This window comes from Leptodactylus fuscus, chromosome 1, assembly GCF_031893055.1.
Source record: "Leptodactylus fuscus isolate aLepFus1 chromosome 1, aLepFus1.hap2, whole genome shotgun sequence".
NCBI lineage: Eukaryota > Metazoa > Chordata > Amphibia > Anura > Leptodactylidae > Leptodactylus > Leptodactylus fuscus.
The window spans coordinates 330296052-330320098 of record NC_134265.1 but is presented as its reverse complement, the minus strand read 5'-3'; the positions used below and the strand labels follow the sequence as shown (position 1 = coordinate 330320098).

At 42.3% G+C, this 24047-nt stretch overlaps 1 protein-coding gene across 3 annotated transcripts in view; it reads left to right on the top strand.

Moving 5' to 3' along the window:
- DOK7 (docking protein 7) overlaps nt 1-24047 on the top strand; it is an 86602-nt gene that overhangs the window by 50711 nt on the left and 11844 nt on the right. Inside the window, exons 6-11 of one of the 3 annotated variants that reach the window (XM_075261095.1) lie at nt 4104-4202; nt 7287-8110; nt 15022-15070; nt 15762-15833; nt 23302-23454; nt 23537-23674. In XM_075261095.1, the coding sequence (XP_075117196.1) occupies nt 4104-4202; nt 7287-8110; nt 15022-15070; nt 15762-15833; nt 23302-23454; nt 23537-23583 (1244 nt within the window). In that variant the 3' untranslated portion in view covers nt 23584-23674. Of the gene's footprint in view, nt 1-4103; nt 4203-7286; nt 8111-15021; nt 15071-15761; nt 15834-23301; nt 23455-23536; nt 23675-24047 lie in introns of those variants that run through there. The other 2 variants (XM_075261094.1, XM_075261096.1) reach the window with 2 other exon arrangements.

Genomic DNA, 24047 nt, shown 5'->3' with positions numbered 1-24047 from the left:
GTGTCCGCCAGATCCTCCATGATTTTGTCCAGGGCTTTACCAAAAAGCCTACCTGGCTCAAAGGGCAGGGTACAAAGCCCTAGTCTGGAGGCGTTGTCCACCCTCCATGGTTTAACCCACAACGGTCGCCTGGCCACAGTGGTGAGGGCCATAGATTTGGAAGCGAGTTTTAGTTGCGACCTGGAGGATTCAGCCAAGTGGTCCACCAGTAAATTAATATCGGTCATAGCCGATAGGAGGTCGTCCCGGTGGACCCCCGTGTCTATGTCCCTAGCAAGGGAAGATAGTTCGGCCTGTAGGGCAGAGACCACCTCATTAGCCGATATGGCCACGGAGGCCTGTGACGAGGCGACAGAGTATGCCCGCCTCAGGGACCCCTCTACGCGGCGGTCCAACGGGTCCTGCAGGCTTGAGCCGTCCTCGGCTGGCAGGACTGTCCGGCGGGATAGTTTGGCCACTGCCACGTCAACTTTAGGCGGTGGTCCCCAGACACCCTGCTGGGACTCTGACATAGGGAAGAGTGCCCTGAATCTAGCGGAAGGTGTAAATGCTTTCTCGGGTCGCTTCCACTCGCCCTCCATTACCTGGACCAGGTCAGTATTAGCCTTAAAGGACTTAGCCCTCCTGCTTGGCCCTTCCCCTGCCTCCCGATCACATGATCTGAGGACTCTGAAAAGTCTGCCCATCTTGTCGAGGGGAAACACCTCCTTCTCCACCTCCACAGGGTCCTCCTCAGAGGACTCAACCTCCCCGATGTGAAGCCTCTCAAGAGGCGGGAGGGAGGGCTCCGAAGCCTCCAGCCGGGGCCTCTTGGCGAGGTGGGAAATGGTCTCGTCCACCTTTCTCATGGACTGGGAAACGAAGTCCTTAACCCAGGAGACCATCTCTCTGATCGGGGTAGCCTCAGAGGGAGGCGCTCTGCATCCCTGGCAATACCTGTATTCACAGGCATCAGGGAGGGGAATTTTACATTGGGCACAAGACAAATGTCTCCTCTTCGCCGTGGTCTTCCTCCGAGGGAGGGTCGAGGATGATGAGGAGGACATACTAAAGGGAGGAAGGAAAGCGACAAGAACCCAAGGAGCACTATATAAAAAATCCGGACCACAGTTACAGCCCCAGCCCACTCTCCCCTCCACCAACCTTGATAGCACGAACTAGCAGTTCCAGCTCTTGAGCTTTGAATCCTGAGGCAGCAATGCTTCAGAAGTACCTGTAACCGGAGCGACAGGTACCATCTTGTGGTGGAGGGGGGTTTAAATAGGCCGGCTGGGGGAGGGACAGTGGGCGGAGCCACGCCCCCGCCACCTGGGTCCGAGCTACTTCCTCCTATTAGCCTTAAAGTTATTCACCCCCCCTCCCTGAGCACTAGGGGGGGGGGGGGTTACCTCACCAGCAGTGGCTTACCTGCTGATCTTCACTGTCATCCGACAGCCGCGGCATGTAACTCTGGCCGCACGGTCTGCGCATGCGTGGTTTCCCCGGAAACGGTCCCTGGCTCGGGCGGAACCCGGGAACCAAAAAACTAGTTCCCAGGCCCTGCCGGCCGACGAAAGTTCCTACCTGCCGGCACCTGCAGTATCCGACGTCCGCGATGCCGCCGCACACGCTCCAGCGGGGACCCGGACCGGAGCAGGGGGAGAGACTCATCCGGACCACGCAGCAAGGTAAAAAACTTAGGGGGGGGGAGAGGGGACCCCTGTAAGAGGCCAGAGCACCTCTCCCCCATCCACCTGTCCTGTCCCACAGGACAGAAAAAAACACAAAGGGGAGTTGGTCCTCTGACCTCTTATAGGGGTTGATTGCTGTTAGGTAATTAGATATTCCACCTGTCCTAACAGCTCATAGGGGCAGGATTACCCCAGTTGTGCTGCTGTTGGGCGTAGGGGGAACCCAGATTTGCTAATTAGATGACCACTCATTAAATTAACATTAGCCGGTGCATAACCCTTATAGCCAATTTCACAGGACTTCGTAGGTTGTGCATTTTAGTTATACAGGAACCCGTGCACAATATGCAAAGGCCCCATCTCCTAACTACACCCAAGAATGACGAAACTCCTAACGATAAGAAACTTCCTACCTAGACACATAACTCTGGACATTGTATAATATATCCATATTTCATCATAGCTTATACTGTATGGCTGACAATTTTTCCTCTCAACCTCTCTCCCTTGAAAGGTCATAGAAGGTTGAGTCCAAAACAATCACGTAAACAAATTATTTCTAGTAATGTTCAGCAATATTTCGAGCAGCCGAACAACTTCTTTTGCTATTGAGCAGAAAATCTTAAATTCTGGAAGCTGAATGCATATTCTAATGTGAGAAAGCACATGGCTTATGGAACTTCATGTACTATAAAGCTAAGAGAACATAAGAATTGATGTCTTGCAGTGAACAGAAGCCACTACTATGTCCTATTTTGCATAAAACAACAACTAAAATCATCTAAGTATGGATCTGGTTTTTGCCTTTAATAGTATTAAGTATTAATTTGGAGTCTTCTATGAGAACTACATGTGTTCCCGAGAATGCACTCAGAAGCCAATTATAAATATGTATATATATGTATACAGGAGTCTCACTATCCTAAAGGGTATAAGGTTGCACATGGAGCAGGCAGGGGGGTGTGCAAAGTAAATAAATGAAGAACGGAACATTCAGGAAGAATTACCACCTGCTATTTATAGCGCTCAATGCAGGAGCTGGTTGTAATTGCATTTATTTTATTTCGTGTTTAGAATGTCAGAAATATCCATTGCGTAGATTAATAAGCAGTGTTCTAATAGTAATCGTAACAATAATAATAGGAAAACAAGAAAAAAATAAACAAATATTGTAAAAAATAGCAGTTGTAACTACGTCAACAGTAATAAATATAATCATTATATTTAATATAATTATTACTAAAAATAAAAATAACAAAAATACAATAAAATACTTCTGACAATAATAATGATACATTATGACTTAGGCCTTATGCACATGACAATTCCATTCTTCACTGACCTAACAACATGTCAATACATTATTAGTTTTGTTCACATGGCAGTGTAAAACCCATTCACTATCAGGGCCCCTTCACACGGCGTAAGCGCTCGGCTCATTCCGAGCCGTACACACGAGCGCTTCTAAACACTTCCCAATCACTTCAATGGGAGCGCTCGTAAAGCCAGCCCTTATTCTTTTTTAAATGACCTCTGTTGAATAAATGGATGTCACACAGAATAAGGTGTGAATAAGGCATAAGTGTATACTTTTCTTGTTACATCTTTTTAATAGTTGGCGGACATATTCTCTATGACAGTGTTATGTTTTAAACAATGAGATTCCAAACAATGTGGATGTAGGGGAAGATAGTTTACTGTATTGAATTTAATTATCAGGGGACAAATCAAATTAAAGTGTTGCTCCACTTGTATTAGCAGATTTTCATTTTTTCAGCAATGGGGATTTCTGTCCCGAACGAGCCCCCAATTGCAGAAATGAAAAGAAATCCAAAAGCTGCTCAATTTTTCTTTATAGATAATTGTATAATAGACTGTTATTGGTGCTCAGTTTGATAACCAAAATCATAATCTGCTGCCAGTAACTTGTAGTCAGTGGGGTTGGGCAGTCTAGGAAAGTTTGCATTGAAGCAGTTGCTATTATTATTTAAGAAAGTCTCTGATTCACAATAAAAATTTCATAAGAAATGCATAATGTATTGTTTGAAAAACCTTGTGATCACCTTTTTAATATTTGTAGTATAGTTATTCCAATTGCCAGTACCATCTTGTTTGTAAATAACCTCTAAAGGGGTTTTCTCAGACTACCAAAGCACCAACTACATAGTGTAGTATGAGAATATGGTAGACATTTTAAAGAACTGTGGCGAGGACTGGGAATCAGAGAAAAATCATGCCAGAAATATTAAATGTATCTTAACTATTAGGTATTTTACCCATTATGCATTATGCATATATTGTTAAGTTTGTATTCTGAACTGAAGAGCAGAGCTGCTCATAAAATTAGGAAATGTAATTCATACTCGAGACCCCACATTATAAGACCCATATATCATAGTACGAAAACCTGACCACATTTTTTCTTTTTTAAAGATCCAAATCTAAACCCTGCTTACATGGAAGAAAGGGTGGCACATGAGACCCTACAACTGGAGAAACGACTCAGCCTGCTCTCTCATCATAGTCTTGGAGGTAAGTTACAATGAGTTGGGTCACTTATAAGGCATTACTTTTAATTCTTGGTGTCATGAGTAACATTGATGTTCAATTTTCAACATGGTTGTGATTGAGAAGGGTATTATTGGTGCGGGATCTTCACAATTTTACTGGAAATACTTGGTTTTAAGGGAACATCATTCATTGAAGGTGTCCTGCAAAATGTAAAAATAAGATAAGCCTGGATAAGACCACCCCGCCACCACCACCACTCTCCTTCTAAAGGTCCATCAACTCCAGCATTGCCATTGCCAAGTTGTGATGTCATGTCCATCTTTTACGTAACCACTCAACCAATCACTGGCCTCATTAGTCATGAGCAAGACATGACTACTGAGGCCAATGATTAGCTAAAGGCTCACATGAAAGGACCTAATGTTATAGATTTTAGCCAGGACTATAAGGTTTAGGGGCTAGACGGACATTGCTGGGTGGTTTAAGAAAGAAAGTATTGTTCTTATTTTCATTTACAGATTTATCTACTCCCTGGAAAATGTTAAAATAAGTTGGAAAACCACTTCGAAGAGGACCTTTCATCATCATCTTCACTCTATACGTCTATCAATTGTATCCATTCCATTGATTTTGGTGCAGTTGGAATTTTTTCTCTAGCCCCCACCATTCCTGAGCAATCATTTCTGTTAATTTCGGCAGCCAATATGTTAATTAGACTCTCTACTGTCAGGTGGGTGGTCCCCGGCTACCTACTCTAGTCCAGGATCGCTCACCTGGCAATAGAAAACCTATTTAGCATATAAGATATTAAGCTCAAGATTGGTAGGAGCTAAAGTAAAAATTACAACTCTGCCAGAATCAGTAGAGCAGAGCCTATTGAAATAGGCAAAGAGTTGGAATTGGTGGAGACGATGTTAGGCCCACTTTGAAGAGCCTTCAAACATGACTATGGATTTTAGCCAAACCTGCTTTACCTATAGCTACCCATAGGTGGCACTAGAGAGACATGCTTTTGTAGTAAAGGACTGCCAGTAGAACTTACCTACACTAGCCGGATCTCCACAAGGAGCACCAGTATTCCCTAAGACCCAGTAGAGCATACAGTATGAACAAACGGAACGGTTGACAGCCTATGTATTTCATGGGAACTTTTATTGCGCAGCTCATTCATATTCACACACAATAATTACATGTCTAATTAAAATATTCCTATTATATTGACACATGAAATGAAATTCATGATCCGGCATTACTACACCTACTTTCCAGCATGCAAAGAATTACAATAAGGAGTAATGGAAATGCAGTATAATAAGGTTTCAGCCCTAGCAGTCAGAGATTAAGCCCAGGCATTGGCGTATTCTATATCATCTCCATTATTGGTAAATAGCCAGTGTATGAAGCATCCCTATGGTAGAGGAATGAAATGAATAGAACAATAGCCATAACCTCCTATTCTTGCTAAAGGCTGAGAGCAAATCCCATATTACGTTCCCCTGCTGTACTGTATGTGTCGGATGTCACGGTGGGATGCTAACATACAAAGAGGTTAGACTCTGTATGGAGCAGTAAACAGAGCAGGGAATAGCAATGCAACATAAATGTGTGATAGGAATTCTTATTACATTGCCTCTGTCCATAGCACATCATGATTAGAGAATATTAAAAGGAATTGTCTACCATGAAGTGTAACTCCAGACAACTGAAAGCTCAGCATTACCCCATGTACCCCAACCTAGCAAAAAGGTTACTTGTTTTACTACTGTCTTTCTGGAGATATCTCTATTAGGTCACAAGTGAAGCCTGTGCTGACCATGGCAACAAGACAGCTGAGCCGCACTGCTATAAGCCACCTAGCCAACGGCATAAGGAATATTCTGTAACAGTGGCCAACCATTGCAGCTAACAATTGAAATATTTGCTATGCTGACTACCAAGTGGCCTATGTCACCTTGTCATGGACAGCACAGCTCTTTGCATCCTTTAACAGGTGCAACTCCACTGACTCTAAGGCCGGGTTTACACTGAGTATTTTGGTTCGTAATGTGGAACGTAGACGCCGCGGGAGCTTTTGTGGGCCACATACGCTCCCATTGTTTTCAATGGGAGCCGGTACCGTATACGCGGCGCTATTTTGCGGCCGTCGCAAAATCACAGCCGCAAAATAGCACCACGTATACCGGTGAAAACAATGGGAGCGTATATGGCCCACAAAAGCTCCCGCGGCGTCTACGTTCCACATTACGAACCAAAATACTCCGTGTGAACCCAGCCTAACATAGTGGGAAATTTTTCTCTAGCCCCCACCATTCCTGAGCAATCAGTGCAGTTAGTTGCATCAAAATACTGCTTACTCTACTGTAAGGTGGGCGGTCTCCCTGTCCAGGACCACCCACCTGATAGTAGAAAGCATAACTAACTGCACTTATTGTTCAGGAATGGTGGGGACTAGAGAAAAAATTACAACAATTACATCATAATCAGTGGAGCAGTACTCAATGAAGGATGTAAAGAGTTGGAATTTGTGAAAGGTCCTCTTCAAAGGGGTATTCTAATCTTATAAAGTGATGGTAAATTGCTAGACTGTGCCTGACTTCAGAGGCCACCAAAAATCCAGTATTTCCTGAACAGTGGTGTTCCAGACGACCTCGCTGTGCAGGGAATTCTAGCAGGCTGAGCTGCAGTCCCCCAATACAATGTGAGTGTGAGTGTTATGGCCCCTTCATTATCACAATCAGAGGGGCCCAAGGGTCAGACCCTACCATCACATCCTAGCAACATAATGTAATATTCCTTGAATTCTTGTTAAACAGTGGTTTAATAACACTAATATTTCATTATTAGATATTTTTGCCCATACCTCTCTTTTTGCTCTTGGATTTGGTGCAGGAAATAAAGACTAGAGCGGCTGTCATTGACAGCTGTTTCATTCCTTGTCATTGAAGAGTAGATGGCAACTACATTTAACTACTATTGTTTGATACAGTGTATCTTCTGTAATTTTATTGTTATTGCCCCGTCATACTGCTCAGGGCTGTAAGGAACAAGATGTTCAGTTGTTTGTGTTTAGAATGAGGAATAAACAAAAAGTTTCCTTCGTTGCAGGGGATGACAAAAGTTTGTCCAGCTCCTCTTCAGACACCAGCCATTCAGATGCCAGTGCCGGAAGCCGGCTGACTATCTGGGCAGATCCTTCCTCGGCCAGCACTTCTGCTGAAAGTCATGGCATGGCAGCTGCGAAGGGCATTCATCTTGGAGAAGATAAAGCTTATGCTGAAGCCCTTCGGGCCTCCAAGCCGCCTCCTAAGCCTGCACCATCTAGACACTTGCAGGAGATAGGTCGCCAAAGCTCTTCTGACAGTGGGATAGCTACTGGTAGTCATTCTTCCTATTCTGGAAGCTTTTCTTCCTATGCTGAGAGCCTGGACATTTGCCATGGTGAGGAGTTTGGGTCACTCATTAGCTTACCATTGGCCATGGCCACAGATCAGAATTTATGTACATGTCAGCATCCAGATCCACAGAGAGGGTCTGAATATCAGATTCCTGCCTCCGTCAGACATCTATACGACACACCTCGAAGTGTTTTACAGGCAGCTGCTAGAGAACCTCAACCCAAGACTTCAGATTCCACATTACCTAAGGACCAGGCACAAGGAACTCCAAGTACTAGTGACACTAAGCTGTTGCTGCCCCATGTTGACCCAAAAACTGCATCATTACTCCAAGAAAGCAAAGACTCAGGCGATGAGACATATGTGGATTTTGTTCCAAAGTGGACAGCTACAAAGGTGCAACCACAGGGAATGGAACCAAAAGGAAGTGACTTGGCAGCTGCAGGGACAAGTGAGACCTGTGAGATCTGCAGCCCGCAGCCTGGCATTACCAGGGCCCTTTTTTCTGCTTGCCCAGTATGTGGGGGGCTGAAGGTAAATAGTTTTTTATATCTTTGCATAGATGTGATGTTTCCGTGCATGGATGGTTTGGTTGTATTACGACTTCAGATAAAAATACTCTCAAAAATTAACATTTTTAATAGAATAGAATAATTTATGAAATAGGTTTGTGGCTCTCAAATAACTCTTGGATGCCAATGGATTATAAGGTACCTTATACGTGACACTTTAATGGTCTCCTGGTCAAGATGTGTGTGCGAAAATGGTAAACCGTAAAGTGAGCGCCAGCCCTAGCATTTTTTGCTGATCAAAGGGGTCATTCAATCTCTTAATATCCCTAGAGTAGGCCATCAATATTATGTTTGCAAGGGTCGACACCCAGGACCCGCAGATCTGCTGTTTGTGAGCAGTGCAGCTCCCGGGAATATTTATATGGTGGGGGCCGCACTGTACAATTTGTAGTGGTAAGTTTTTGTACTGCATGGCCACATTGAAGTCTAGTCTGCCTCAAAATCAGCTCCAAATCCGTTTGTGTGAACATGTCCTTATTGGTAATTTTTAGGGATGCCACTGTAATAATAATAATTATAATAGTTGCACTTCTGGTTCGGAGTGATGAACCCCCCAAATTTCAGGTTTGAATGAAACTGAAAACTTTTTAAAAATTTGTGTCTGATCGTCAATTGCTCATCTCTAGACAGCATCAGGATACTATGTGTGAAGAGAGGATCAGCTATAGGAAGAGGGGAGTATCTGCTAAAACCTGTGCCCAAGAGATCTGCAGACAGATAGATAGATAGATAGATAGATAGATAGATAGATAGATAGATATGAGATAGATAGATAGATAGATACAGTAGATAGATAGATAGATAGATAGATAGATAGATGATAGATAGATAGATAGATAGATAGATAGATAGATAGATAGATAGATAGATTTGATAGATAGATAGATAGATACTGTAGATAGTTAGATAGATCGATAGATAAATAGATAGATATGAGATAGATAGATAGATAGATAGATACAGTAGATAGATAGATAGATAGATAGATAGATAGATATGATATAGATAGATACAGTAGATATATAGATATGAGATAGATGAATAGATAGATAGATAGATATGAGATAGATAGATAGATAGATAGATACAGTAGATAGATAGATAGATAGATAGATAGATACAGATGATAGATAGATAGAGTTGATAGATAGATAGATAGATAGATAGATAGATAGATACAGTAGATAGATAGATAGATACAGTTGATAGATAGATAGATAGATAGATGATAGATAGATAGATAGATAGATAGATAGATAGAGTTGATAGATAGATAGATAGATAGATAGATACTGTAGATAGTTAGATAGATCGATAGATAAATAGATAGATATGAGATAGATAGATAGATAGATAGATATATGAGATAGATAGATAGATAGATAGATAGATAGGAGATAGATAGATAGATAGATAGATATATAGATAGATAGGAGATAGATAGATATAGATAGATATGAGATAGATAGATAGATAGATAGATAGATAGAGATATGAGATAGATAGATACAGTTGATAGATGATTAGATAGATAGATAGATAGATAGATACAGTTGATAGATAGATGATAGATAGATACAGTAGATAGATAGATATGAGATAGATCAATAGATAGATAGATAGATAGATAGATAGATAGGAGATAGATATGATGATAGATAGATAGATAGATAGATAGATAGATAGATAGATAGGATATAGATAGATAGATAGATAGATAGATAGATAGATAGATAGATAGATAGTCAGATACCTGATTATTACTTGTGTTGTTGCTTCTGATCAGACATCTCTATGGCACAGGTTACATGTCTTTCATTTTTGGGCTACGTCATTTGTGCTGTGATCTAGTCTCCGAGCGCTCATCTCTATAGTGCAGACTACACATGTACGCTTATAAATGACCACCGCTGCCTATTACCATTACACCTGGGCACATACATCTGTGTAATAGGGGCCGGTGTGTGCACTGCACCCGCACAGCTCCAGCTTTGTCCTCATTACCAGCCAGAGACATTTCCGTAGAGGACACAAAGAAGAAGTCTGTATGATTTGGAAGAAGCTGGAGTATATCTAGTTATAGGCTCTTTCTAATCTCCAGAGAAAATGGAGCTCCGCATGTTTATTAAAGTTCACATGGCGGTATGACTCAATACCAGGGCCTAGGACGAGCTGTCATCATTACGGTACACAGATGGCATTTGTGCAGTTTGGGATCGGCCTTTGAATAATTTAATGGCACCAATTTGCACTCTCAAAAGCAACAAAAATTACAATCCTTCGTAGAGGTCTCTCCATATATAATACCGAGCAGAGCGAGAGCACTGGAAGTTGTTCTGTAATATAAAGGACAAGCTTAAGATCCACAGAAATTTCCTCTAAGAATCAGAACTTATATGTGTCTACTTGACTATACGACGTTCCACCCCGGTCTTGGTAACCTTCGTCCTGATGAAGTTCGCATCTACTTTATGACATTGTGCACGCCTTCTCATAAATTCGGCACATCCTCCAAACTCTACGCCAGATCCTTAAAAATTGGTGTAAAAAATGATAAATCTGATGGAGTCAATGATCCTCCCATGATCACTTTGAAGAAAGTCGCGTGTGGGGGGCAAAACTCCAAATGTCACAATTTTTTCACAAAATTTTGCAACTTTTTTCATAGCTTGTATAACCAAAAACCAGGCAACGAAAAAAGGTGCTAAATTTTTTACATTATTGAAAATTTTGCACAAAATCAGACCCCACACTTTTGTCTGTTGCATGGGAGATTAGTAATTTCCTAGCATGTTTTCTTATACGGCGAGGGTCACATGGCGATGCAAGTTGTAAAAAATTAATGCACTGTCCAGTCTTTTTGTGACTCCGAGTCACAGCTGCAGCACCTCGGAGTTCGGAGTGTAACTCCATTTACCAAAGTTGCTGGGTAGCCGTTACCCAATTCTATGTAGTGCTGTACCTCAGTTATTACTCATGGAAGCTATACTGCCAGATACCTTTTAAGAACATTACAAGATGTGCTTTTTTGCATAGGAGAAATATGGCCAGGAAACCATAACAATGAAACCTTGATGTGATCAGGGCCAAGGCAAATCCCCAATTTTGTTAAAACCCCCCAAATTTGAGATATTCAGGTTGTACTTGGCTTGTGCTGAAGCAGTTCAGCCAACTCTAATACTACACTAGCTTTTCTGTGAGATTAGGCTGAATGGGTTAGTCTTTGATGCCCACATACATCAATGGCCTTTTAAATGCCCATGATGGTCACTAGTTTCCTGGTCGTCCACTTTATACTGGGACTGCCCCACGAGACCTCTGATACTCTGATTCAGTTGTTTATCCACCAAATCTGTAAATTTTCAAACTAATCCTAATGCTTGCCCATTTTCTTGCTTTAACACATGAACATGAAGAGGTGACTCCCCAGTGGCTGTCTCTATACATCCCACCCCTTGTAGGTACCATTGTTACAACGTATCAATACAGTGGCGTAACTAGGAATGGTGGGGCCCTGTGGCTAACTTTTGACATGGGGCCCCCCCAACCGACACCAAAGACCTCGACCGCCCCCCTCCTCCGCATTCCTCCGCGCTCTATTATGCCCCATAGTGGCCTCTGCACACAGTATTACACCCCATAGTGGCCCCTGAACACAGTATTATGTTCCATAGTGGTCCCTGCACACAGTATTATGTCCGTTAGTGGCCCCTGCACCACAGTATTGTACCCCATAGTGGCCCCTGAACACAGTATTATGCTCCACTGTGGACACCCATAGACAATTACACTCACCGGCCACTTTATTAGGTACACCATGCTAGTAACGGGTTGGACCCCCTTTTGCCTTCAGAACTGCCTCAATTCTTCGTGGCATAGATTCAACAAGGTGCTGGAAGCATTCCTCAGAGATTTTGGTCCATATTGACATGATGGCATCACACAGTTGCCGCAGATTTGTCGGCTGCACATCCATGATGCGAATCTCCCGTTCCACCACATCCCAAAGATGCTCTATTGGATTGAGATCTGGTGACTGTGGAGGCCATTGGAGTACAGTGAACTCATTGTCATGTTCAAGAAACCAGTCTGAGATGATTCCAGCTTTATGACATGGCGCATTTTCCTGCTGAAAGTAGCCATCAGATGTTGGGTACATTGTGGTCATAAAGGGATGGACATGGTCAGCAACAATACTCAGGTAGGCTTTGGCATTGCAACGATGCTCAATTGGTACCAAGGGGCCCAAAGAGTGCCAAGAAAATATTCCCCACACCATGACACCACCACCACCAGCCTGAACCGTTGATACAAGGCAGGATGGATCCATGCTTTCATGTTGTTGACGCCAAATTCTGACCCCACCATCCGAATGTCGCAGCAGAAATCGAGACTCATCAGACCAGGCAACGTTTTTCCAATCTTCAATTGTCCAATTTCGATGAGCTTGTGCAAATTGTAGCCTCAGTTTCCTGTTCTTAGCTGAAAGGAGTGGCACCCGGTGTGGTCTTCTGCTGCTGTAGCCCATCTGCCTCAAAGTTCGACGTACTGTGCGTTCAGAGATGCTCTTCTGGCTACCTTGGTTGTAACGGGTGGCTATTTGAGTCACTGTTGCCTTTCTATCAGCTCGAACCAGTCTGGCCATTCTCCTCTGACCTCTGGCATCAACAACGCATTTCCGCCCACAGAACTGCCGCTCACTGGATGTTTTTTCTTTTTCGGACCATTCTCTGTAAACCCTAGAGATGGTTGTGCGTGAAAATCCCAGTAGATCAGCAGTTTCTGAAATACTCAGACCAGCCCTTCTGGCACCAACAACCATGCCACGTTCAAAGGCACTCAAATCACCTTTCTTCCCCATACTGATGCTCGGTTTGAACTGCAGGAGATTGTCTTGACCATGTCTACATGCCGAAATGCACTGAGTTGCCGCCATGTGATTGGCTGATTAGAAATTAAGTGTTAACGAGCAGTTGGACAGGTGTACCTAATAAAGTGGCTGGTGAGTGTATTATACTCTGGGGTCTTTTCAGACTCCAGATTATAATAATCGGAGACCCAGGGTGGATACAAAATAAAAAAACACTCTTACTCACCTATCTCCCGGCTCCGCTGCAGTCCATCTTCTATGACGTCAGACATCACATGACCCGGGACGCAGGCCTGCCCGGATCGTCCATTCACACGGAGTAACGCCAGGCGTTTTTTGTGCTTATTTTGTGCTTATTTTTACAGCCGTAAAAAGCAGTCTCCATTGAGTTCTATAGTAATTTTACGCCTGTATTTTTACTTACTTTACGGACGTAAAATAACGGACGTAAAAAGTTACTCCGTGTGTTTTTTATGTTTCTTACCTATCCCTGGCCTCCGATCATTATACTCGGGGGTCTGAAAAGACCCCCAAATATAATGATAGTGTTTGTGGGGCCCGCAGCATCACTTACCGATCCCGGCCCTGCCTATTAAAAAAAAACCAAAAACGCAGCGGTAGCAGCTGTCGCCGGGCCCCTAATGTCCCGAGCCCTGTGGCAGCTGCCTCTGCTGCTACGGCGGTAGTTACGTCACTGTATCAATGCAGTTCACTTCACCTGTCAGTGGTTTTAATGCTACGTGGGCTTGCTGCCACTAGTTTGATCCCAATCATGGAGCTGTTTGTATATCATTGTAAAGCGGAGACGAGGTGTACAGAACCTTCTCTTTCTATATTGGGTTCAATAAAAACCTTGTTGAGAGTGAGGGAAGTATAAATCTTTATGTTTGAAAGCATTAAGTCCGAAATACTGAGACAGATTTTGCTGCATTTTATTGCGCCAAAGCCAAGAATGGTTACAAAAGGAATGGGAAATATAAAGGACTTCTTCCTTCTTCACAATCCACTTCTGGTTTTGGCTCAAAGTAAAATCTGCAACAAAAAAAAAATCTACATTTCTGCAACGTGGGGCCTCAGACTAACGTGGGTTTTGCAACTGATGACCTATCTTTAGGATGATGGGGGTATATAAGTGCTTTGTTTGTAACCCTTGGAATAGGTAACCTATAGTTTCCATAATTGTGATAGATAACGCCAATACATGCCGCCGAGTTCTTATTACTCATGTTTTGTACTAGGCCACAAAAACATAACCACAAAAATTGTTCTCTGAACAGCGTAACATCAAATCTAGACAAGACAGGTTTACCTTGACAACAAAATTAATTTGCCCTTTGTTACATCTGTATTGTCGGAAGAAAAAGAGCGACTAAAAATAAAATGAAGAAAAAACAGAACACAATAAAAAAGACAAAGAAGCAATCTTTCAATGCCATGATGTTGTGTAGAGTTTGGCATCTGTGACACCATCTGTTTTGTACTTTTTGATCTATAACTCTCGAGAAGTAATTAACGCTAAGGCTATGTTCACACTACTGCTTGTACAATCCATGACGGATAACAACAGTCGTTAATGAGAGCGGAGCGATGGACACAGTCCGAGCCCCAGTCCATCTTCATCCATTCCCATTGACTCTAATGTAAAAAACACGACGGACGGCTTAAAAATGAGACACAAGTCTGTATGTATAGCTGATGCTTACCCACTATACATTTATCTGAGATCCTGCTCCGTGCTCCAACCTCTTCTTCTCTTAAGTATGAATGTGTGACTGGTCATATTGCGATGGGATAAGGATAGGTATCTGTAGTGGGGCTTTATACAATATTCTTGTCATTATGTTTGTACATTTAGTCTATACTTGACCATCGTGCCATAATTCTCTCACTACAATTTAAGAGAATAGTGATGGATACAACAGAAGTAAAGTATCTGTCCAGCTACTATATGTCATACAAGACGTGCAGTCCATCTGAATCTAATTTCCATGTCTTTACTGCAGGGAGCTACAGCCCATCACCCAGGAGTATTAACAACAACCCCCTTACAAGGTAAGCAGATATTTTTGCCATAATCTTTCCTTGTTGGATGATAAATATCTGTATAGGCTGTTTTTAGCAGGATCTATCTATCTATCTATCTATCTATCTATCTATCTATCTATCTCTCTCTCTCTCTCTCTCTCTCTCTCTCTCTCTCATATCTGTCTATAGTATCAATCTGTCTGTCTATCTATCTATCTATCTATCTATCTATCTATCTATCTATCTCATATCTATCTATAGTATCTATCTATCTATCTATCTATCTATCTATCTCCTATCTATCTATCTATCTATCTATCTATCTATCTATCTATCTATCTATCTATCTATCTATCTATCTCATATCTATCTATAGTATCTATCTATCTATCTATCTATCTATCTATCTATCTATCTATCTCATATCTATCGTATCTATCTATCTATCTCCTATCTATCTATCTATCTATCTATCTATCTATCTATCTATCTCATATCTATCGTATCTATCTATCTATCTATCTATCTATCTATCTCATATCTATCTATAGTATCTATCTATCTATCTATCTATCTATCTATCTATCTATCTATCTATTTATATCTATCTGTCTATCTATCCTATGATGCAAGTTTACTATATGTATAAGTATAAGACAATGGTGAGTTAAAGAATTGTTATTTATTAAAGTTTGTCTCCTATGTAATGGTTTTATAGGTGCCACCTCTGCCCTGGCATCAACAGGAGCACACAAACCTCACAAAGTCCCACCAATGTTACTTGTCACTGGTAAGTATTATATCATGTACTGTAAGAGGTGACATCTGTACTAAGTGTACTTGGCTGTACAAAATCCCATGTCTACAAATGCTGTATATGCATATTCCGAATTATAGGGAGTCTATCAACCAGAACCAGCGTATGAACCCAGCGTATGAAACCGTATTTTCCACTTGTGAATCACTGCCTCACTACCACTACCAAGACAACACCATTTATTGTCAATATGCAATTGAGCTCGTTGGAGCAATGAGGGCAGTGTCATTTACCTCTTTGGAGCAATGGCAACACCCTCTTTGCTCCAAAAAGCTCATTTGCATATTGACAAAAACCGTAATATCCCAGTAACAGAGGCAGCTATTCACTAGGGTAACACAACTCTAGCCTATCTATCTGTGGGGCTGGGTTGGGTTCTGGCGACAAACTCCCTTTAACTGAATATAATATATATATTGTAGAACTCAAGGTAAAATAATAAGGAATAATATTTTACGATCTACATAAAAAGCCAATCTATGTATAAAGCTGTAAATACATGACTTATATTTTACTGATCCTCAGTTATAGTCTGTATTATAGTCCAGAGCTGAATTCACAAGCTGCGGAGCTGAAATCATCTGTTCCTTGTTGGCTCAGTGTCTGCTCTAATGAGAATATTAATAGTAAAATAGCCATCAGCAGAAATGTGATTTTGGTTTTGGATTATAACACATAAGTAACAATCTACTGTGTATTATCCTGTATCTGTATTACCATGCTGCTGTAACATACTGAAATTTCCCCAATGTGGGACTATTAAAGGATTATCTTATCTTATCTATAAGTTTCAATTTATATAAAGTCTATAAACAACTTGTCATAAATGAATAGTACAGGTGAATATAAGAAACTTTGTAATATATCTTATTAAGTAAATATGTTTCCTTCAGCAGTCCTGCTCCTTATCTTCAGTCTGACTGCTTGTTTACATTACATCTATATAATGCCTCACATGCACAAAGCTCTATGGAGAAGGGAGGGGTGGAGTAGAAGGATGCTGCTGGCTGGTTAATTGTTTTATTTCCTCAATCTGTGCACTATCAGCCTCTTATCTACAGCCTAGTAGTGTTCGAAAGGCAAGGAATAGCAGAGTATAACAGCAACAATTTGAGTGTCTTTTTTTTATCCCCCCCTCCCCTCTTTATAGACTACTATGGAGAAAGTAACTGCCTGAAAATCCAAGAAGAAGCCTGATTTCTTTAATAAGATATATCACAAAGTTTCTTATATTCCCCTGGACTATTCATTTATATATAATAGCTCTAAATATGAGCCCATCTAATAGGACCTTTTTATTGTACCCGTAAGCTAGAAGACAGTTCAGTCTGTAGCCCCGATATCTGCCCTCCTTAACGGTTTTGTATCATGTTGTGAACTGATCCCCTATTGATAGGATAGGGCAGAACTTCGTAAACCGCTGGGCCCCCTTCTGATTTAGAGAATGTGGTGCAGCAGGCTGAGCATGCACCCTGCTCCTCCATTTATTCTTTAGGAGAGCGTGACTATGTCTGGCAATGAATGGTACGGCAGGGCTCATGTTCAACCTGCTGCTCCATCAGGATGGGAAAACCAGACTCCAGTTCTCGGGATTGGGATGTTAAATCCCGATCCTCTTGTTTGTATCCTGAAGCTTTACTTGTGTAATATTCCCATGGCTGTCATTGTCTGAATAGGAAGGACCTAAATAGAGATGGGGGAACCTGCCAAGATTTGTTTTGGGTTTGGGTCCCTGATTAGTTTTGGGCCGGACAAGTTCAGATAGATCCGGAGGTGAAATTATTATACTCTGGGGTCTCTTCAGGCCCAGGCAGTAGCGTAATTTGAGGCGGTGCAGAGGGTGCTGTCGCATCAGGGCCCAGGAGCCTTAGGGAGGCCCATAAACACTGGCATCAGTATTAAGATTGCCGCTTCTATCTGGCCCATAAACCAAGGAGACCCCCAGATTCCCCTAACCACACTACGGTGGATTAAACTCCTTGGCACCCGTAACCATCAATATCAAGAATTCGCTGTAGGGATGAGGTAGGGGGCCCCGGACAAAAGATTACAGCAGGGCCCACAAGACTTTAGTTATGCCACTAGAGCCAGGTATAAAAAATAAAACACATTCATACTCACTTTCCCTCACCTTTTTTGGGACTCCTCGTGGTCTCTGGTGCTCTCTTTTGGTGTCATTGGTGATATCTTGTATCCAGGGTCATTGCTAAACCAAGGGCACGCTGAGTATTATGACTTGATAGCTGTGGTCCGATCACAGGCCTCAGCGGTGACCTTGGACATATGATGTGAACAGGAGAGGGCCGGACGCTACAAGGAGGTCCAAAAGAGGTGAGTATAAATGTTTTTTATGTTTTTTTTCCCCACCTCTCCTGGACTCTGAACTATTATACTCTGGGTTTTGAAGAGAACCCAGAGTATAATAATTTACCGTAAAGCGGCCATTTTAGTTTGTCTAAGAGGAATTGCCAATTGTTTGGTTTTCTGAATCCAGCTCAGGATGATTCGATTCGCCCATCTCTACTCCTAAGCAATTGCGTGTAGCATGCTGAGGCCACTACACAGAATATACGCAGTGCACCAGAGCTGCGGCATCCCGATGCAGGTTACTGCAGGTTGTTCGTCTGTCCCTTGTATGTCCCATTGTTTTTAATAGCAAGTCCAGGTGCAGCCTGACAACTGCAATACGCATGGGGTTGCTACGATGTACGCTCCCGGTGTGGGCACCTCCATCTTTGAGGATAAATAGACATATAATTTAGTTACTGCTCCTTGTAGCGGTAATGAAGGGGCGTCTTGTTATGTTAGTCATGATTTAGTAGCTTGTACGATGAAGCACCTGCCTAGGACTAATACGTAATAATCACATAATTATATAGCGTGCCGTCGACGTGACAGGTCCCTGGGGAAGCTCAGCGATGTTTTGCCAGCACATTAGGTTATTTCATAAAAATTTGTCAATGCAAAAACAGGTGCATCTTGTATATGGAATATGTATTCAATTTAGGCCAAGAAGATCAAACAAAAAGTCAAACTAAAAAGGGACAGAATGGGGCAGATTTACTAATAGAGTCCACACTTGTTCAGTCTTAATGCAAATTTACACTAGACAGTGGAGGCCCAGGGGAGGTGACCAAACATAAAAAACAGTGTTATTCACCTCTCCTGGGCTCCGGTATGACACCCTGCTGTTTAGGCCCTCTCCAAAGACGTCACAGTCGTGGGTTTTGTCAGTGTCATTATGAATTGTGATGCCGGCCTGGCCCACGTGATGTCTGTGATGTCACTACAGAGGCCCGAAGACAGTAGAGAGTTGCACCAGAGCCCAGGAGAGGTGAGTAATACTCACCTAGGCCTCTGACTATTATACTCAGGAGTGCGTGTGTGGGTGGTCCTGGAGTATAATATTATTATATTATATATTATATATATTATTATAATATTATTATTATTATTATTATTATAATGATAGCAGTTTCGGATCGGATGTATTCGGTCCAAACAATTCTTGCTAGGTTTGCCCAACAAACACTCATGCCGTGGCCCCGTAGCCCTACTTACTGATGCCCGCTCATGTCCATGGCCACCTTCATTTCCACTTCAGCCCTCTAGGGGATCCAGTGTGGCCCATTCCACTGTGAGAGCAATGATATGGGAAGGCAGGGGCCCCCTGAAGGGCTGAAGTTTAAGTAAAGGCAGCTGTGGCCAGGCTCCGCAATCGGTAAATAGTCCATTACCAGCTAGGGTTACTCTAGCAGGTAATAGCCTATTAAAAAACCCTACAACCTCAGGACCTTGGGGATGCAGACAAATGAGATGAATTGGCCTGACAAGTTGCTGAGAGTAAAAACAAAGTGGATCAATAGCTAGCTCAAAGGAGACAGGACATGGTGACATTTTTTGCAATTTACTGTGTGGGGAGCACAAGGGGGCATTGCATGATTTGGGGGTCAAAAGGAGGTATTATACTCTATGGGGGTAACAAGGGGCCATTATACTGTGTAGGGGCACTGAAGGAACATCATACTGTGCAGGGGCATTAAGCGAATATTATACTGTGTGGGGGTAACAAAGGAGCATTATACTGTGTGGTGGGACTAAAGGTACATCATGCTGTCTGTGGACACATTGCCAGGGCATTACACCATGTGTGGGGCCCAGGGGACATTATAGAGCAGGGGACATTATAGAGCGTGGGGGCACTAAGGGGGCATTATACAAGAATAAGACCTCATTACAATGTGTGGGAAAGCACTTAGGAGGTTTCTTCACCCTGTGTAAACCGAGGAGAATGCTAATACTGTAAGGAGACATAAAGAGTCTGGGTGGGATGGGTGAAAGGGGGCATGAGTAGGACTTCCACAGTACTTGTTCACAACACAAATTTTACAGCAGCGCCCCATTGTTGTGTACAGGAACTATATTATGGTTCAGTACAATGTGGGGGTTGTAATTTGGTTGTGTACATGAGCCCTCACTCTCTTCTAGAAATGACAGTCCTTGCATTTATTATTCTTTTGTAACTTTCAATTATCAAAAATTAACATACACTGGCAATGCGCCACCTGGTGGCCACTTTTAGGATTACTGCTTTTTTTAATTTTTGGGCCTTTTTTCAACTATTTCACAAATAGAAAGAGACGCAGGTGGCACTTAGTGTTAAAGCTGGAATCTGGGTGCAGAAATAAGGCCCGCACCATAAGCCCAAAGTGAAAGGAGGTTCTATTGTACAAAAGTAACAAATACAAAAATATTGTCAAAAACATACATGGATGTAATTTTCTATATTAGAGCTGGGCGTAAGTAGAAAAATATGCAAACATGCAGAAGACTGGCATCAGCTTATTGCCCATAGGATAGGTGATTAATCTCTGATCGCATGGGGGGTCTGATCACTTGGTACCACCCAATGGTCACAAAAACAGAGGTCCCTGAATCTGCTTTGTGAATGGAGTGGTAGCGGACATAGAAGTGACTGGTGCTCCTGCATGTGCAGAACTGCTCCAGTCACTAAGGGGTCCCAGGTGCCCTGTCATTGTGGCCGTAGTGACCATTATAACCCTTGTGACAAATATGTAAAATGTGGACATTAAATGTGTTGTCCAGCTTTACTGTTTCATAGCGGCTGTGTGATGAACAAATGTAGGCAACTAGATTCACACTAGTATTATTGTCCTACAAAACAGCCTTAATGACCTGGTTAACAGAGGGAGACCTATTTGGCCTTGCCAAGATACAACTCCACACAGGTCTCCATCCACATCTTAGAAGTAGTTCTTTCGATTTCATATCTTAAAATTCTCGACCACCCGGTAAACACAACAATATTTTGCTTTTATACTTCCGGCTGAGCTTTGTATTTATCTGTCTGAGAGATTCGGGAGCGTTACACATTGCTACATTTATATTCTGGATGGAAGACCCGCGGTCATTAGAGGAAATGAGCAGGAATATTCATATTCATCTTGGAAGACCTGAGGTTAAGCCTTACGTCTCCCAGAGGCTACTTGATGGAGATGAAGCGTTGAAGAGTTTTGGGGTTAATGTAATTTTTGTTTATCGCGCTCTGTGTAAGGGATAAATTCATGGTGGGTGATGTAGGTGATAGAGAGCGTCCCATCGGGTGGTTCTCAGACACAGACCGCGAGCATTACATCTGATTAATGGGCAGTGGGAGCTAAGATTTTCTTGATTCTTTTGTGCTGAAGGCCAGTTTACTGTGGAGTAGTCTAAATAAGTTCATCTTAGGGAACCATAAATTCTTTTCAAGAAAACTATTACTATAATTCAGTTTGTAAAACTTCTGAAATGTAGTAATATATTACCATTAATAGAAGGGTAGCCATAGGGAACGTGATAGCTTTACATCTTATCTTGTTTTTTATGTATATTTTTGATACAGTTGATCCTTAAAGGGGGATGCGGTTTTCGAATTGTAAGACTAGAGTCAATCTGACTGTTACCCACAGGGGCTATGAAGGGTAGTGGTCAAAGTGTCCTGCTTGGGGGTATGTGATGACAAATGGAGAATGACATTTTGATTTTTGTATGTAGGACTTGTTCAGTACAGACATCTTTCATACATCTTCTTAAGAGACACATCTTTATAAGTCAATGAAGTGTAAAGATATGACTGTCAAACTAGACTGCCTTAGTGCCAGTTGGTCCAGGCTCTATCACCATAATGGGTCCAGCAGAAGACAAGTCCAGTGGTGGTCTTGAGGAACCACAGACAGGGAGTAGATATAAAAACCTGGAGTGCAGTATTTTTAAACAGGCTCTTTGCTACTCCTGACTACCATCCGTTTACGCGTCGCCATATCTTTGGCTGTCAAGTTGACATACTAACGCTAGGTTCACACCTGCGTTCACGGTCTCCGTTCTATGGTTTCCGTCTTCTGCATGCCAGAAGACGGAAACCATAGACCGGGTCCGGCCGTGAGCGATGGTGAGCGTTTTAGGCTCTCCGCCGCGAAACCGGATTTTTTTATCCGGACACAGATTACTGCATGTCCGACTGTGTCCGGATTCTAAAACCCGGTTTCGCGGCGGAGAGCATAAAACGCTCACTGCCGCGCACGGCCGGACAGCTTTCTCACCCATTCAAATGAATGGGTGAGAAAGTCTCCTGCAGGTTTCCGTCTCCTGCCTCTGTTTTAGGCAGGAAACGGAAACCTCAAGTACGGAGAGGAGAACACAGATGTGAACGAGCCCTTACTGTATTTGTGTTTGAGAGCTTGAAAAATGTTAGCTAGAGATCCAGGAGTCTTCAGAGTGTCACATATCAATTTTTAATTTTGGTTTGGAAAGAACCCATTTAGGTTAGGGTGCTTTGCATGTGGCAATATACATTTAATGAGTACATGCATTATATGGTATGACAATTCTCTTTGGAAGCAACGTCCTAAAGGCACCATTCCCATTAGAATGAACCTAGTTATAAATTGTAAGGTTGGTTGCAATAGGATAAACGGATTACTATGAAGTCCTGTGGTGGTTGTCTTTTCTGGAAGGAATTCACCCTTCTCTTCACCCCAGAAGGGTAATAAGAATTGGAAGCTCACAGACAATAAGGTGAGATCTCTAGTTTGGGAATCATAACCAAACACTCACATAGGGTAGTTGGTCGATCCTGCCAAAGTGGAAATGTTTGGTTGACTTTGCTCTAAAAAATTAAAGAAAAGAGAGAGATGGGAAACACAAACTTACAACATGAGATAATATGGGTTTTACCATTAGGTGTGAATATAGTAACAAGGTAATAGGAAACCTATTGTATTGTTTACATGCAAACCCAACGACATGGTCTAAGTGATATAACCTATATAAAAGGTCTGGCAGCCTGTGCTGCAGAGTTTATGGTCATCACTAACATTCAATGGTGTGAGCTACACATGCCACAAGCATGAATTAATGAGTTATGTCTGCTTCATCTGGTCAGCAGGGGCAGCAGGTTATCCAGCCGAGTCACTGGTTTCTGACCGACCTCGCAGTGAGACAGCAACTTATGTAAATATTCCTATCAGCCCTACATCAAAGAAACAGCTCCATTACATGGCATTAGAACTTCAAGATCCTAGTACAGGAATAAGAGGTAACATCCATCACTCTCATCCAAGCAGATCCTTCACGTGTCTCCATGGCAATGACTAATTGTTAACCTTCTTCATCATCAGGGGTCACCATTACAAGGGAAGATACAGAATACTGGAGGTTTACCTGATAACATAGCCACGACCCAACGTGGTGCATTCGAGCCATTTCTGCAATAACCACTGACCTGCTCTATTCTATATCAAATACATTAAGTCAAAACCCAAATAGTAAGTCCAACATTTGACAAAATTGAAAGATAAAGTGATAGATAGGAACACCAAAAGTTTTAGTTTATGGATCCAAACACAATAGTATGGTCCTATATAGTCCAATATAAACAAAATGCAGTAAAAGTGGCCATAAACCTTTAGGGGAGTTCACACGGGAGTTCACACGGAGTAACGTGCCATGTGATGTGGCACGTATATGGCATGTGAGACTTGGTGCACCGTAAACGCTCCCATTGATTTCAATGGGAGCCTGGATCGTATATGCCACGTTATTTTGCTGCCGTGATTTTGCACACATAGGCACACATAGGCTCATTTCAATAGCGCATGCATGTATTTTCAATGGGAAGTGGTCACTAAG